This window comes from Accipiter gentilis, chromosome 2 (genome assembly GCF_929443795.1).
Source record: "Accipiter gentilis chromosome 2, bAccGen1.1, whole genome shotgun sequence".
In the NCBI taxonomy this organism is placed as follows: Eukaryota; Metazoa; Chordata; class Aves; order Accipitriformes; family Accipitridae; genus Astur; species Astur gentilis.
In genome coordinates, this window is record NC_064881.1 from 7,440,637 (window position 1) to 7,458,684 (window position 18,048).

General features: G+C 47.3%; 1 protein-coding gene across 2 annotated transcripts in view; it reads right to left on the reverse strand.

Moving 5' to 3' along the window:
* The window catches only part of KLHL14 (kelch like family member 14), a 64,776-nt gene extending 60,110 nt beyond the window's left edge, over nucleotides 1–4,666 (reverse strand). Inside the window, exons 1-2 of one of the 2 annotated variants that reach the window (XM_049823742.1) lie at nucleotides 4,629–4,666; nucleotides 1,936–2,918 (exon numbers count right to left, since the gene is read on the reverse strand). In XM_049823742.1, the coding sequence (XP_049679699.1) occupies nucleotides 1,936–2,873 (938 nt within the window). In that variant the 5' untranslated portion in view covers nucleotides 2,874–2,918; nucleotides 4,629–4,666. Of the gene's footprint in view, nucleotides 1–1,935; nucleotides 2,919–3,940; nucleotides 3,981–4,628 lie in introns of those variants that run through there. The other variant, XM_049823750.1, reaches the window with a different exon arrangement.
* Between the last annotated feature and the right edge of the window lie 13,382 nt (nucleotides 4,667–18,048).

The following is an 18,048-nucleotide window of genomic DNA, read 5'->3' on the forward strand; positions in this document are numbered from 1 at the left end:
TTGTGGTATTTGCGATCCCCCGTAAGTCATTAAGCAAGCGCAACTTGAATCTAATCTAGGTCTGCTTAAAGTGCGATCCTTTTGTGTACGCTCCTGCGTACAGGGAAAGCCAGCTCCCAGCACCAGGAGTATCAGATTCTTGCAGCATCCATGACACTTGTAAGCATTCAGTGGTCAGAACACCACTACATATCCTTCAAATGACATGGACCAGTGAAGCTGGAAGGTATCTTCACTGAACCAAGCCGGCTGGTATCTCAGCAATCCACCAGGACACGAGCCCTGGCATGCCCCAGGCGGCGTGCACAATCTCGACTGAGAAGGAGGTGGTGGGTTTTGCATTTTTGAAAGTCAACAGTTTTGAATACAGAAATGCAAAAGGTACACACCAGCTACAGCGGCGGCGTCTCAAAAATACTTTACACTGCAAAATGCTGGTATTCATTTTTTACTGTAGGATTTCAGAGTGAGAATCGGTTGGACAGCAAAGTGACAAGCACGACAGAACACTAACGGAGCAAGCTAGCCAGAGATAATAAAAGAAGGCACAGCATTTCCAAAGTTAAATCATCGGGGTACCTATTACAAGAAGATATAAAGAATCCTCTGCGTTAACGCTAACAGAGCGTATTATCTAAAATATTTAATAATGTACTAGTTTCTCTTCTTGCTGCTAAGTCATTAATAATATCCCCCTCTTAGTTAAAAAGCTGAAAAATACGACGTGTGCTTTGATTTCTGCGCTACCGTGCCACTGCACTTGGAAAATGGTATTATCTTTCCATTTTTGAATGAAATGAAGTCTAAACATATTTTAAAAGGAGAAAAATAAATATCCCCTTCATTTCGGGTATATTTACTGCTCATTAAACTACATGCTGTGCTTTCAGTTCCTAACACCAACCTCATATAGCGAATCTTTGACATCATGATTCATTACCTTATTAAATGAAAATAACTGACATGTCATAGATGTAAGGACTATGAAGTCACAAGTTTCCACGCGCAATACGGACACCAGCCATACCGGGGTGTGCGCGGATACTGCGCTTATTTACGAAAATAATTAATTACATTTAGGACCAGGATATTACGGCTCCAAGCGCCCTGGAGGTGCAACTCCTCGTTAGGGAGTACCGCCGTGGGAAAAAAATAAGTAAACGTGGCCTGCCACGAATAATCACAACAGGTTCCCAGGGCGCGGGCTCCCGCACGCACGGCGAAGCCTCACGTTCACGCGTTAGCCCCACGGGCCAGCCACGGCGACGACGACGGCGGCGGCGGCGGCGACGGCGGCGGGAGCTGCTGCCGCCGCGCCGGGAGGCCGGGACGCGGGGCGGGCGCGCTCTCCCCGCGCGGGCAGCCGAGGCACCCCACGCCGCGGGAGGCACCGGCGGCCTCCCGCCCCGCCGGCCGCCTCCCGGGGGGCCTCCGCCCCCCCCCCCCCCCCCCCCCCGCCGCTGCCCCGCCGGGGGTCCGGGCCCCCGCGGCTGGGGCCGCCTTCGCGCCCGGGCCGGGGCCCGGGCCGGCTCTCCGCGCAACGGCCTTCCCCCCCGCGCCGGGGAGGGCGCTGCGGGGCGCCAACGGCCACCCCCTACTCCCCGCCGCCCCCGGCCGCAGCGCGCCCGCCGGGCCGAGGGGAGGGCACGAAAAGTTTGGCGGTGCCGGGGGCGACCGCTCGACCCCGTCGCCGCCCTTCAGCCGCCCGGCCCGGCCCGGCCCGGCCCGGCCCGGCCGCCCCCTGCCCCGCCGGAGGGCGCCCGGCCCGGCCCCCGCGGGGTCCCTGCCCGCCGCCGCCGCCGCCTCGGCCTCGGCCTCGGCCCCGCGCCCTGCGGGGACTCCCCGCTCCCCCGACCTCCCGCGGGCAGAAGCCGCCGAGGGGGCGCCTGTGAGGAAAGCCCCCCCCCCCCCCCCCCTCCCCGCCGCCCCCCTCACCTGCTAGCCAGGCTCTGCCGGCAGTGCTGCCTGAAGGGCATCAGGTGGTAGTTCATGGCGTCCAGCAGCAGCTTCTGGCAGACGGGGTCGGTGCGCATGAAATCCACCGACTGGACCCGCTCCACCAGCTCCGGCGCCGGGATGAGGGCGAAGCGGAGGCGCTTCATCAGGTCTGGGGCGTACTGCATGCGGGTCTCCCGGTCGTGCTCCAGCCAGAGCACGGACATCTGGAAGAGCGCCAGCTCCGACTCGACGGGGGGGGGCAGCGAGTCGAGCAGGGCGCGCATCTCCTCGAAGTTGAGCAGCAGCACGTCCTCCACCAGGTACTTGTTGGCCAGCTTCTTGGTCTCCTCCAGGCCGTGCAGGGCGGCGATCTTGCACACCTGCTTGTAGTTCTGCACCGAGATCTGGTCGTTGAGGAACTGCACGCACAGCTTGGTGACCTGCGGGATGTGCAGGATCTTGCTGACCGAGAGCACCTCCTCCACCGTGTCCAGCGAGAGGGTCACGTTGGCCGTGTACAGGTACTCCAGCACCAGCCGCAGCCCGATGGACGAGCAGCCCTGCAGCACCAGGTTGTTGATGGCCCGCGGGCTGGCCAGCAGCTTGTCCTCCGGGGAGGAGGACGGGGTGCCGGGCTCCTCCTGCGGCTGCGGCGGCGGCGGCTCCTTGGGCGGCCCCCCGAGCCCGTCCTGGGCGCCGGGCCCCAGCCCCAGGGCGTGCGGGTGCCCGCCGCTCCCGCCGCCGCTGGAGAAGAGGGATCGGAAGTACTGGGAGCAGGAGGCCAGCACGGCCTTGTGGCAGTGGAACTGCTGGCCCTGGGCCGTCAGGGTCACGTCGCAGAAGAGCTGCTTCCTCCACAGCAGGTTGAGGCCGTGCAGCAGGTTGTCGCTGTGGCTGGGGTCGAAGGTGGAGGTCCTGTCCCCGGATCTGGACATGGCGAGCGGCCTCCGACACACCTGCCTTTTAAACCCTCCTCCAACCTGGGCAGAGGGGTGGGGAGGAGAGCGGGGTGGGGGGACACACGGGACGACACAACAATAAACACAGAGCTTTAGAGGCCCGGAGGGCGCATCCCGGCCGTGTGCGCACTGGGGGGGGGGGGGGGGAGCAGCCGGGGGACGGGCTCCCCTCTGCCCGACGAGCCGCCCCCCCGCCCCGGCCACGGACGGGCTCGCTCGGAGGGGCCGCAACTTGGGAAGGCTGGAGGAGATGTATTTTTTTTGGCCTCCCCCCTTCCTCTTCCCGCCCCCCCTACACACTCACACCACCCCTTTCTCCTCCCTCCTCGGTGCAAACCGGGCTGCTCTCCAGGGGAGGAGCGAGGAAGCCGGGGACGTTTTCAAAGCTGAGCCACCCCCCCCCCCCCCCCACCCCCCCCAAAAAAACCCGCACCAACCACCCAAGCCATCAAACACAAAATAAGCTTCCCCCCCCCCCCCCCCCCCCCTCCAAACTCCGCGATGCCCAGAGAAACTACGAAGTGTCTGAAACTCTGCCGGGAAGGCGAGCAGCCCTGCCGCCCTGCCCGCCGCCAGTCCCCGGCCCCCTCCGGCCGCTTTGGCAACTCGGCGGCGCCGGGACCCGCTTCGTCCCCGGGGCCGGGGGGGCGGCGCTGGCCGGCACCTAAGTTGAGCCCCTCTCCGCCACCCAGCGCGGGGGGTGGGGGTTGCAATGCTTCGCACCCCGGAGGAGGAGGGCCCGGGGTGGGGGGAGCGGCAGCCCCCGGCCCGGCGAGGGGCCGCCCGCTGCTGTCCTGCCCGGCTCGCTTCTCCTCGCAGCAGACGGCGCCGTTGCCGTAACTCCGGTAACTACGTGAAGTTCAAGTTGGGGGAAGGACGGGGGATGGCGGGCGGGGGCGGCGGGGAGCAGGGCCCTGCCTGGCGGCCCCTCGGTCCGGCCGGGCCCCGCCGCGCCCCCGCCCGCCCCGGCCCCGGCCCCCGCGCCCGGCCCGGCCCGGCCCGGCGAGGGGGATCGGCGGGGCAGCCCCGAGCTGCGGCCGCACCTGCGGGGGCTGCGCAGCCACCGACCCGCGCTGGCCGCATCCCGCCCGGCGGAGCGCCGCCGCCGCCGCTCTTCTTCTTCCTCCTCCTCCTCCTCCTCCTCCTCCTCCTCCTCAGCGGGATCCCGCCGAGACCTGCTCCTGCCATTGCAGCGCTCTCAGTCGCTCCTCGCCAGCTCTGGGCTTCCTCTGCCTCCCCTCGCTCCCCCCTTCCCCCCCCCCCCCCCCCCATTTATCGGCACAGCGAGGGGCTCCCTCCAGCCGCTTCCCCGGCCCGGCGCCGCTCAGCCCCGCTCCGCGCCCCGCCGCCGGCTACAGAAACCTCCCGGAGCCGCTCCCTTTAAGTGGACCCGGTCAATCCCCCCCCCTCCCCACCGCGCACACACACACACACACACACACACATACATACATGCACAGACATAGATATATATACACACACACACACACACACACACACTCTCTCCTCCTCTTTCTCCCTCCCCTTCTTTCTTCCTCGTTTTGCCCATTTCTTGCAATCGGAGTTTATTCTGCAAACGCGTTCGTTACACAACTGCCCCCCCCCCCCGCACACACTTCCAGCACACACACCCGATCACATAGACACCCCTTTCCTCTCCCCCAACAACAAACAAATCAGGAGACACAAGAAAATGCACAGAGACGGTTAGACACAAGGCCAGAAACTTACCTGCTCCACAACCAGCTGCCAAAGTAAAGGTTCACTTAAGCTCCCCCCCCAAAAAATCAATTGTCCTTCCTTTTTAAAGGTTTGCTCGCTCCTTCCAAAAAAAAAAAAAAAAAAAAAAAAAAAAAAAGAGGGAGAGAAAAGAAAGAAAGAAAGAAAAAAAAAAAAAACCTTCTGGTTCCCAACTCGGAGCAGTCACTCTTTACAATTTATTTTGTCGTACATCATTTGATCACCATGAATTAGCAACAGCAAGAAAATGTACGAGAGAGAGAGAAGGAGAGAGAGAGAAAGAGAGAGAGAGAGAGAGCGCAGAGCTTTCTGCAAGAGAAGAAGAAGAAAAAATGTACGTGTGACAAATTATGCTACCAAGAAACAACACATCATTATCCTTGGGCCTGGGGCTCAGTGAGTCGTAACGAGAGTAATAGGAAATCCACGGTTGGGGAGAGAAACGGTCGTGCATGGCCAGTGGAGAGAGACCATACAGGGGGATGGATGCTGGAGAGACTCGCAAAATTATGGCTCAAGGCTATTGTAAAAATTGTCGAGCGTAAATGACTGCGATTTCAAACATCTTTGGAAGAAAGAAGGGGAAAAAGCGAGCCCCCCCCCCCTCCTCTCTGCCTCCCTCCCTCTCGCTCTCCCTCTCTCTTCTCTCTCTCTATAAAGAACCGTCAAGTTTTAGTGCGCATTGCTAATTAGTCAATTTCTCTCTGCCTTCACAGGCTGGCGACTTTGCTGCTGAGCTGAAACTGCTAATTTCTGTGACCAGCTTTTTTCTTAGCTGTGATCTGGATGAATGAGTAGCTGTCTCACAGAGATGACAAAAATAAACTCTAATCCCCCCAAAAATTTCCACTACATCTTTCTCATGCATAGATTTATGATCTTCAAGCGCCCTGTGCAATATGCAAACTTTTTATGTGCGAGTGTGTGTGTGTGTGTTGCTGGGGGGGGGGGGGGGGGGGGGAGAGTCTGTTTTATTCAGGTTGCACTGTATTTGTTTTGTGTCTCTGCTCTCACTCCACACCCCAGATGTGATGGGAATAATGTCTGATTTCAGTACCTGATATATTGTCACCCCCACCCCCCTTGTATTTATATTATTGTTTTGACAGTATATATCCTCCTTCCCTGCAAGTATGATGAGGCTGGAGGGGTGGAAGGGAGAGAAAGAAAGTGAGGCTACTAAATGGTGTTAGTGGTAAAACGTTCCCTTTACATTTGTTCCCCTGCACTGTTCAAGATTTATGATCTTGTTTGAAGGCATATTTTCTCTATCGTTTTGTCTGGTTAGACAACCGTCTCTGAACTTCACTGTCAGCTCTTCAACAGATAAGGGTTCAGAAGTCACTTTTTTTTTTATTAGAAGATTAGCATATTGTCAGATTTGTCTTTCGGTTTTGAGACTTTGCAATGCAGAAGCCTGAATCAAATGGCAGGAAAGCAGCTGCTATTTCACAAACGTAACCTTTCAACTTTCTGCCAGAGCTGATACCCTAGAAACGTGCACAGCACAGCCCATGGGCTGGGGCTTTGTTTTGGTTTTTGCTCCTTTATAGTTGTAAGAAGCAGAGGGAATTCTCATTGTAAGCATTTTGGGCTTTTTCTTTCCACCAAGGGGCATTTTGGTAGAGGACATGTTCTCCACACTTTATCTCATGATATATTGCACCCTCACATTTATAGCTCTGTTCTTCTGTTGTCAAACCTCCAATTGTCAAAAAAAAAAAAAAAAAAAAAAAGAGAGAGAGAAAAAAAAAGGTGGAATGTATGCCCTTGAATGAAATGCACATGAAAGGAGACTGGAACGAGCACTTACAGAAAGTTTTGCCTGGTGTGGAAGCCACGAGCCCCATCCCCTTTCCCAGATAATACTCAGGCTCCCATTAATTAAAATACACACCAGGAGTGGGACTTTGAATGCCAGGTCTCATGGTCTTTCTCTTTGACTTGGCCAAGGATGCCAATGCATTTACAGAGCTGGAGTCAGATTGCTCAGGAATGCAAAGGACTGGAACTGAAAGGCATGAAGGCAGTTTTTGTTTTTATTTATTTTCTGGTGACCTTAAAAAATAAGTTCTGCCATACCTTTGTGTTTTTCTTCACCAGATAGCTCACTTTCTTCTCCCTTGGATGTCAATTATTTCTGCAAGAAATTTCCAAGAGAAATTAGGCAGCTGGTGTTTTAGGGCATGGTATTCTTCCCAAAAGAATGACACTATCCTGTGCTGCTTCTAAAACTGATTTCTGTGGTTTGCTCCCATTGTGCCTCCTCTTCCTCCCAGTATTACCCTGTTGGCCACCCAGATTTTGACCCTGTTCAGGTGAAGAGAAACGTGAATTGTAAGATGCCTCCATTTCGATAGTAGCTGGTGTCTTCAGTGACGCAAGTTGTCTCTCAGCTGTAGTAGATGGGAAGAATAATTTTTATATCATGCTTGTGCTGCTGAACTTTACTACTGTAATGGCTGTAAATAATCCCCACGGGGTTTTGTATCAGTTTTCACTGACTGATGTGTCACACACTCTTATACCATTGTAAGCTGCCAAAATACGTCTGTGCCAATGTGTAGCAAGTTTCTGGGACCAGCATACTGGTATGTTTTGCTCATTAGTGAAAAGACCTGGTTAATTTTTATTTAACTTTGCTACACTAACTGCAGTTGAAATAAAGTTCAGTCTTACTTATGTATATGATTAGTGGTCACTTATGAATTACACTGGACAAGTATTTGGAGAAGTATTTCCAAAAGTCCTGGTATGGTATATTCCAAATGGGCTTGAATGCTTTTGAAGGGAGACGTCAAAGTTTCTAACTCACTTGGGTGCTTTTCAAAATTTTACACATTTTATCTGCAAAGTAGAAAACTAAAGTTTGTCTCTTACAGACAGCAGCTGTCAGCAGAAAATACTGTGTGTTTCCTTTCTCCTGCAGTTACTCCCAGACCTGCACCATGTAAATTTATCCATTTTTTTCTTCGGAGCAAAACTAGATGTGCTTGCCACTTGGTTTAAGGAGGGACTTTGTTTCCCTTATAAACTGGTTTATAAGCCTAAAACCATCACAGACTTCAGGGAAACCACTGGGAGCGAAAAGCGTGTCCCGCGAGGCACTGAACACATACTAACTCCCAAGCCTTCCCTACCATAGCTATAGGGCCCTATCCCTAAGCAGGATTTCCAAAGAACAGCGGGCAGTGCCCCATGCTTTCATCTTCTCAAAGCCAGAGGTTCATAGGTGTTGTGCTTTTACTTGTCTTCCTTTTGCTCATGTCTTCCCATCCATGCAGACTCCTCCACTTACTGAAGCCTCATTGCAGAAGCTTGTAGTAGAGAGGTCAATACTGCACAAGGAACTGAATCACATCTTGCAATTAAAGGAAGAAGCCTTCATGCAAAGGAGGCCTTCATCAAGACAGTGTAAGGCATTGCCATTAAAATCCCAGGGAACAAACTTGGTAAATAAGCAAGTATTTCAGTAAGAATAATTATATAAAAAAGATAAATTTAGAACTCCTTTACTATCTGTGCTGGTAGTATGAAACATATCTCTGCCCAACTGATGTTTTGTGGGGGATTTTTTTTCAGATTTCGTTGTTGCAATATGCACCGATATCCTGGCAAAGCTCAGAAATCAAGTTACGTGCACAGTATCTTAATTATTAAGAACAAAAATAAGTGTCAATTCTGAACACCTGCCCCTTTGTCGTTGAGACTGCTGTCAGAAACAGAGACTCAGCTGGCTCCCTTGTTCAGGGCACAGAAATTGCCTTTGTGCCTGTCGTCCAGCCTGCTGAACTCTCTCAACCATCTGCATTTCTGCCACTGTTGCATTTCAAATGGTATGACAGAGATGATAGCACTCACCAGAGCCACCTGTATGTGGATGGGATCTCTCACCACAGGAGAAGAAAGTCCTCTTGGGGGCCTTCTAGAGAGGTAAAGACTACAGGTAAGCTGGATCGGGTTTTTTGGGCAACATGCCATACTAGTTGTTTGGACAGATCTGAGCGCACAGGTCCCTTTTGTAGTGGATGTACTGTACAAAGAGATGAGCAACGGCAGTATTGGCTGTTACCAGTAACGTTGCTACTCATGTCAAACACTGCTGTGTAATCCACCCTGAAGTTTCTGATGTGGAAGTTTGTAAGCTCACGCTTCCGAGGGTGGACGTGGCATCACAGCCGCACTGTTCCTGGAGTACAGATGAACTAACTACTCACTTCATCTATTGTCAGGTAGTGTCAGTCCAGGAGTGGGGCAGGAATGGCAGCTTGATTTCAGGAGGTTGTGGTGGTGGTTGTTAGAGCCAGGGCCCACGAGCCTGGACGTCTGGTTTCCCACCCCTGGCACACAGCGATTGTACCTACACTGGCTTGCACGCTTTGGATATAGGGCCTGGGAACCATCCAAAGCTTGCAGGTACCTTGTTGTTCCCTGAGGAAGCCTTTTGCCTGGAAACTGAGGAGATGTGAGGCATTGCAAGGAGCTGGGAGGGAGGGAGATCTGAAATCAAACGTTATCTTGGGTCTAATAATACAGATCTAACAACCTTCATGCAGGTGCATCCTTTAATATCTCTGTGCTTCAGCTGACAAATGCTAAAGAGGGTTTTCATTAGTGCAGTCCAAGACTCTCCCAGCTTGCGGCCCGTCGGCCCTGATGAGCACATCTGCCCAGCTCCACCCCCAGCTGGGTATTTCTGAATGTTTACTATTACGCTTGCTATGCCAGTGGCTGCTGCAACTGTGTGCTCTAGAGACTGGCACAACTGGCCCCAGAGGTGTCACCGGCATCCTGGTCGCCGGTGTTGTGTCCTCGTTAATCCATGCTTGCCTAGTGCTTTGAGATTCCTCCAGGAATACTGACTGGTTTTATTTATACACACAGACGTATTGTGAAGTATTGTTTCTATGCCTGAATGTATGCAGAACAGAAATTTTTTTGTAAGAAAGAGTCGTAATACCATTAAGTATTCAGACTTTTGCCCTGCTTTCCCAAAGGTCTGGTGGGGGTGAACTGGGAGCTGCTAAACAGAACCCTAAATGAACGATCCTAAGAACACCGAAAGACAAACTGTTCTTCCTCCTCTCGCAGTCCCTGAAAAGGCAATAGGGTAAACTACATAAAAAATAAAAAAGCCATTCAATGCAGTGCTGTGCAGTTAAAATGACATGAATAAAGTTTGTCGAAAACCAGTAGCTTCTGAAAAATCAAAATATAAGGTATTGCCTCTGAAAGAGTTATTAAAATAACTTTGGGGGGCAGAACTCAGAACTGTTAAAAGAAGCAGCTAAGCTTGGGGAAATTGCAATCTAAAAGCAAGGTGGATTAAGCAAATCCTTCTGTACAGAACCATGCTACAACTAGGAACCCTCTAACCATCACTCTGAAAAGCTTACGCTCTGGGACTCAATATTCAGGCACACGAGCTTTAGTGATTGTGTCTGTACCGTACTCCCAATTAAGGGATACTCTCCTGTGCTTAAGTCCATTTCTGTTCAGGAAAGCATTTTAGCATTTCTTAAAGCGTATTCTTAAGTGCTGTCTTGAAAGGGAATTCTTTCCTGGAATGGGACATGTAGTCTGCATTCGGCATTCAGTTTGGCTGAATTTTCTCAGCCTGCTGCACGCAGGACTCATTGCAGAACTAAGAGGAGGATATGGTGGTGCCAAGTGAGACTGTGATTGCTCTAAAGTCACAGTCAAGCTTTGTAAAGAGACATCCCCAAGTGGGAGAGTGCTCCATCCCAGTTGCTTGGTTTCTTGAGGCAGCATTTTGAGACACATGGGGGAAAGGGCAAGCTTCAGAGCAACAGGAACTAGCTGGATTGCAGTGGCTAGATTTAGAGTATATTTTTGTACTGAAGTAATACATAATCCATAGGTTTAACACGGCTCTCACAAGCCCCAAGGGAGCACTAACAGTTTTTAAGGGAGAGAAGAGTTGCAAATTTTTTTTTTTTATTCCTTTTCAAGCAAAGTCTGCTGACAAAGACTTTTGTTCTCCATCACATCTAAATGCTCTGGGCTCTGGGGACAGAAACCTTTCCTGTAGTGCTCCATTTCAACTGCCCCAAGATGGTCTCCTCCCTTTGGATGTAGCAGAGAGGACTCACTGGATGTCAACTCCCTCATGAGGAAATAATGATTTAAAATAAAATGTGATGTTAACTTTGACTACCGAGATACTTATTCATTAGCGTCATTTTGGGGGCGTAAGTTAAACAGAAGTATAAAAAAGCAAAGGAAATGCAACTTAAGGTTTATGGTCTCCCCTTGCTTTACTCCATCTTTCTAAGATAACAGAGAGCATTTTCTGACCCGGCTGCTTAAATAACAGGGCAGTGCTTAAATAGTACTGTCTTGTTCTGCTGCAGAAAGGAAAAAGGTGATCTCCCTACAGAGATCATGTATCATTGCTTTCTCAGTAACCAGACCTATTCACCATTGTGAAATAGTCAACGTGCTGCTTCTCCCCCATATTCCAAACTGTATTTTTTAAATCAGAACCTGCTAACTCAAGTTAGCTAGTTTGCTGAGAGAAAAAAAACAACAAACACAAAACATGGAGACAGGGCTTCATGAGATTAAAACCAGGTAATCTTTAACTTTATGTAGCCAGTGAAGGTCAAGCATTATTCCCCTAACTGGTGTTGACCCTCACTAGTTGGTGAGAGTGATTTTGGTGAGCTCCAGTAGTGGCTCTGACTTAACCCAGCTAGCTACTCAGATAAACAAAGACCTCTGCCTTGTCTTCGCTAGGTCCAACTGCAAAATAGCAACCTGAGGTTGGTGTAGTGTTGTAAAAATACACTTTCTTTTTTGTCAGGGAAGATGTAACTTCAGTAGCAGATACTCTGAAAGGGGAGAAAATGGGAGCAGGAAAATAATCTCTTTCCTTTGCTGAAGTGTTTCTCTGCTTCTCAGCTGTGTCCAGCTTCCTGGTTCAAATCTGGCCCAGGCAGTAGAAACCAAAAAGAAGTCATCACTGAATGGCTGGCAGGGCTCTATGTGTCACCCGTCAGCTGTTTCAGGCCAGTATCTAGTTCACATAATAAAAATGTCCTTGTATTTGGCTCAGAGTGACATTGCCTTGGAATACGAGCAGATCATCTGTGGTCTGGTTTGGCATGAAGGATATGCCAACCATTCACAGCTGGAAATTGTCCCCCCCTCACCTTTCTGAATATTTCCGTGGTGCCAAATGCGGAATGCGAAGAAATCAATAGCCTGTTGTACCAGAGGGTTAAGAGGAGACTTCAGTCTTAGTCTTCCCTGTTATCAACAAACTCATTCATGAGCCATATATGGAAGGCAAAAAAGCAGATATGAGGGTAGATACCATTAATTCTAAAAAATTGAGATGAAACAGAATAAAGCGATACTTGATGTTGGAGCCCAGTCACCGAACTTCATCTCTTTTTTTTTTTTTTTCTTTGGCTCAAGTTGCCTGAGTGATTTTCAGGTACCTACTGCTTACAAGATAACATATTCCTGTCTGCCCAATGCCTCATATTCATTTACACCAAGATATAAATAAACATCCCAAATATCCTAGGGCTGAGAGATGACACTGGAGAAAAATGAAAAAGGTTTCCATTTTAACTTCATTCTAGTACAGCTCATCAGCAGACAAAGGTTCATTGCTGATGTAAAGGGCCAGTCCTAGTGGACTCAGTGCTCACTCACACAAGCTATGAATCTGGCCAATAGTCTTTTACCGATGATAAACCAGGGAGACAGGCAAAATGAAGAACATCCCTCTGCTGAGAAATTTCATTTTTTAAAATTAGACATATTTTAGTTACAAAAGACTGCAAAAGTGTTCAAAATAATAAAACTTTAGGATTTCTGTGCTCCTTATCTCAAGAATAGCCACAATGATTTAAAACGAGTATGATTAAAAGGAAATTTATATATTGCACCTTGACTTTGGTTTCAGAGCTGAATGGATTTTAACTGCCAAGTGACAAGCCCTTTAAAACGGGATTAGCAATGGAAATTCTGGCTTTTTTAAGCTACCATGGTGCTATTATAACATCGAGGCTTCTCACAGCCCTTGGTCCACCGTCAAGAACTCCCACTGACAGACACCAAGACTAAAGCTAGGGTAGTGACCCGAGTTATTTTGGAAGTTACAGCTCAACGTATAAGATTTCATGCAGTAGCTCTGATGACAAAAAAACGAATTTACCACATGGAATCTCACAACATATTGTGCGGTAACTCAGAAAATGACTTGGGTTACCATCACACATACATATATAATATGCATTAACAGCATTTATAGACACTGATCTATTAAGTCATTTTCCTACACTACCTTCAGACCTTTTGTATGAAGCAGAAAAACCATCATTAAAGCTATGGTTTGCCAGACAATTACTTTGTCAAATCTCAAGAAATTGCATAATAAATTGTATACATGCATCAAACATGAACAGCAGAGGGGTATAACAAGCTGTGTATTTCCAGTCCACTTGTTCTTTCATCTAAACAGTAGCTTTTGTTTTGAAGAGTAATCCTATATTCTTTTCAAGGCATAAAATGTGCATATACATTTATCTATCAAACTAAGTAGAAATAATTGGAACACTTAATATGCACAGCAATAAAGAAACGCACGAACAACTTCATTATTAATGTCTATTGATTATTTATGTTTTCAAATAGGCAAATGTAGCTACTAATATTTTTTCATGTTAGTCTATATGTGCATTTTGGCTTTACCTGTTTATTGGCAAATTTACTATCCACATTATGGGTGTTTTTATTGCTGTACACTCATTTGCTATGCACATAACTGAGGTCAGTTTACGAACTGACTAGTGTTTACTCAATTTGATTACTATGTAACATTGCTGAGACTATTCCCCCTTTGGAAAATTAACTGTACAAGGAAGCCCAGTAAATCTTTACTTAAAAATTCCAAACTTTAGATTGATTTCAGCAGTGGGTCTGTATTGATCTAAAAAGCTTTGCGTTCCTAACTAAAAACTAATCTTTATTTCACCCTTTAGTGACTGCAGCCATAAATATGTTCACTCGTACTGGAGTTTAGTGGATTAATGGTTATTGGAGATTGTGGCTTCCAACTGAGGTTGGTAAACCTTAACCTTTGGAGGACAACATGAAGGCATTTACCCCTTGTCATCTGTAATAGCTGGGTCCCTTTCTGACAGTTACCTGAGTGTTAAAGAGGAGGCAGAGCAGGGGATAGGAAATAAAGTACCAGTGGCTCACTTTAGCTATTAATCACTTATTCGACTGACCACTGTATCTGGACCTGACTCTTTATCTGATGCAAAGACATTGAAATGAAACAATTTGATTTGTTCATGATACTAGAACTCCAAAATTTCCTAGCAGGAGAATTAGTCATGCCTCAGAATTAAAAGACAGAAGTATTGTGTCTCCTATTCTTTTATTTCACCGTGTTTGCGGGAGATGCTTTATGTGACTCAGGACAGATCTTTCTCACTGTCTCTGACAGAGGATTTTTGAAGGCAGCTGGCAGGAGACATTACCTTACATTCCACTGCAATGTCTTATTAGTTATTACCCAAAACATAATTATACTAATTGTTATAAAAACCGTAATTGCATTAATGTCTTAAAGTAGGGTTTATTCCGGAATGTCATGTTCTGAAATAGATGTCAATTAGCACTTAAGTTATGAACAAGCCATCCCTACAAAACTTTAATTCACTCAAGTCAGCTTAAGTTACTCAAGAAAGTAATGTGAGGGTAGAAATTATTCCCACATGTAAGGACTGAAAGATCTGCCCTAACTTTTCATTAAAGAGAATAATGATTATTGAGAACATAAAAAAATTATTTCATTAGCAATACAGAGAAGGTTTCACTGGAACACGAAATATACAAAACGGTAGATGTCAAGTGATTATATTAACAGACACAATTCAATATCCATTGTTCCAGAAAATATACTGAGCTTAAAGGAGAGATTTCTTCTGCAAGAAATATTGACTCGAGCCTGCCTAAATTCAAGGGATTTATTTTTCATAAGCAGGTACCATCTTGTGACAGTCACTTCTGTAATTATTCCCATTTGAGAGCATAAGGGTTGCGTGTGTCAAAAAGGGCACCTGGTTTTTGGAAACCGATCCTATTTTAAAACCTTTCTTTCTATTCCTATTAATTCTTCTATTTTTGCAAATCAAATTCCCAGGAAGGGAGATTGCTTTTGTAATAACATAGAATCGCAGTTGCTGGCAGCTGTTGCAAATGATTCTAGGCAATTTATGTCCCTCGAGACATTTCCCCAACATCAAGGTAATCAGGGCCAGTGGGATATAATCTGGGAACAATTCTAACAACAGGTTTCCCATCCTGGACCAAAAACCACAGTCCCAGGGGACATGCAGATTGCTCGCTGTGCCTTGACATTCCCTCCTAACAGTTAGCTGCAAATTTTGCATCTGTTTTGTTTATTAAACTAAGAGCATTGATTCAAACATTTAAACAAAGGTAACGAGACTGTAGGAATACCGAACATCTGCTAGGCAGAACGTTGCCCTTATTTTGCCATTTCATTTGTCTTGCCTTTTCCTTGTTCCTTCAATTCTCTCTGACTGCGATAGATTTCACCCAAGAAGGTCAAAAAGCACAGCAGCATATGGGGTGGCACCCTGCTGTTTGCTGTCCTCATCGAAGATGGGGACAGCATTTGGGGGGGGTCTTCCACAAGCTTTGGCTAACAGCAACAACTGTTGGGGCTTTGTGAAAATAATCTCTGTTTTAATAACAAAGCATCGGCTCTCTTGAATGTATTGGTTTCTAGAAATCTTTGATGATCTGGACTGAAGTTTGTTTCCCCTTAGTTGGCAAAACAAGCCTTAAAAATGTGACCTAAGTGGAGAGAGTGGAAAGAATAGAGAGTACTTCTACTGCAGGAGGCTGAGGGGACAAAAATCTGCCTCTGTCTCCCCTGCAAGCATACATGGTGAATGTACACAAAGTGGTGGCAGTTAAGAGTATCCTAAAAACATTAGCTCATTAACAGTCCCTAAAAACTTTGTGCCGTATAAATAAAGTCACAGTAATTGCAGATATCTTCTGATTCCACTTGGGGTGGAAACAAGAAGGAAAATTTCCAGCTCGTGGCCAAATGCTAAGGCACATGTATTTGATGCAGCATTGACAGCAGCAACAAGAAGAATGAAATTGGTCTTTTTGGCCCAGTATGAAGCAAGAAAAGCGTGTACTGCCGTGCACAAGACAGAAGAGCTATTGCCTCTCCCTTCAGCACCAGGTGTAAAGATCTTTCTGACATTTGGGAGATACCTTCATCCGTCTGCATGGGACTGTCAGCCTGAGGAATGGAAGGAAAAATGAGTCTGCCTCTTGACTACCTACCCAGCGGCTGTCTGAGCCGCCACTGTAGGGTTAGCGCTGGCAGAACTAGAACTAGGTGCCCTGGGAAGCAGTGGTGACAAGGGACCACCAAGCTCACTTCTACTGAATTTGCTTCGTAAACCAGTTGCTGGTCAAGGAGAACAGCTCTAAATGCTACCAGGTTATTGGGATGAGCAAGTGTGACGGATTCATGGGATAATGGCTCAAAACAGGGGAAATGAGGGTATGGAACTGAAGTTTTCTGGCTGGGAAAGGAGTATATGCAGTCGGCATGTTTTTTTGTGAGGAGGACATACCCACAGAACATGACAGGCATCACCGAGTGAGGGGGAAAATATTTGTGGGCATGTTTGTTAAACCTGTGGGAGCTCATCACTTGTGGTCTCCTAGCTGAGATCAGAGTAGGGCCACCTAGGGTAAGACTGCTGCTCTCCTCAGATAATGCCAAGCTGCTTAGAGTATTACAGGAAAAATACAAAGAAATTAAAAATGACCACATCATTTCACACAGCAGTAAATATGTCATAAGAATTTTTTATCACATGGACTTGATGCACGTTGGGCAGTAAGAAAATAGATTTGATCAACAGGAATATCTGCTCTACAGCTAATATGATCTACTGAGTCACAAATCCTCTTTTTCATAATGCTTAAATACGGATTTACATGATGGACTATAACAACTCCAAACGCACCGTTTATGTTTATCATGTAAATAATGATGAGTTTTCAAATTAGAATGCAGATCAAAATATCACGCTAGTTATTCAAATGGCTTCTTGGTTCAGAAACTCACTTTTTGAATAGTTCAAAAGTATGAACTATTTAGACTGTGAGTGTATATTACTGAGACCAGGTGAGTCATGTGCACATGAAAGTGGTCCTGCTGAACTCAGTAGGTTTACTCAGCTGTTTAAAGTTACTTATGGCTGTATGTACCTGCAGGAGAGATGTCAAAGTCAGTAAGGACACTTTATTTTTTCTTGTCAACTTCCAAAGATTCTGTGAGCTGATCACTAAGATCCTATTCACATTCACCATTTGCTGCTAGGGGAATAATTTCTGCGTCCAAAGCACGTGCAATGTGATCACTAGTTTGCTAGTTTTTCTACCCTTTTCTTCTTCCACAATGCAGTACTTTAAAAAATGCAAGAAACCTTGCCAGGATCCTGTTTAAGTGCATGCACCTTCGGAAACGCTGTGCTACCCTCTCTCAGCCTGCCTTTGCATGCCTCAGCTGCGTACTAGCCCTCCAGCTTGTGTGTGTATGCACAAATGTGAGGATCTATGGGAGTCGGGATAGGTCCTGCATTTGACATTTAAATCTTTAATAGTTAAGCAATAAATTGTTCTCTGGATTGTCCAGTGTTGTTGCAAAACAGACCCATTTTCACCTTTGAAACTAGGATCTCAGCCAGGGGTTGCTTTTGTAGTTCTCCAAGGCTAAAAACCAGTCTTGTGCAAAAGGCCAGTACAAAGGTCTTACAAGTCAAGTTATTCAAGTCCTCCCTCAGCCCTGAAAATTAGTCCTGATTGCTGTAGTTTGTGGCTGACAACAGGCTTTGGCTGCCTCTCAGTAGAAAGGTGAGGTCTAAAAATAACCGAGGTCCAAGTGTTCAGGGGATACTAGAAACCCCAAAGGTTATTTGGCATTATCTTTTCCCGTTCTGTACCCATCTCCCCCTAAACAGACAGAGTCCATCCCCTTCTACTTCCTCTGAGTTAATTATAACTTGCATTGAGTAGTGTCATGGAGAGAGACATAAAAAGCAGCAACACTAATAGTACTCAAGGGGAATTTAGCAGCTCTACAGCAGAACAAAAATCTCCCAGCAAAGAGTTGTGGCAATAAATGAGCCAGTTTGATACCAGTCAAAGTCCACATGCAGATAGATTTATTTGCTCTATATTGGCCATGCTTTTCCAGCTTCATGAGATATGGATATTTCTGCAGGAAGGATTCCACGTTTAGATTGAGAGGTAGCATGTCCCTGTAACATAAAGCATTCACTGGCCACTGCACCGGTACAGGGAC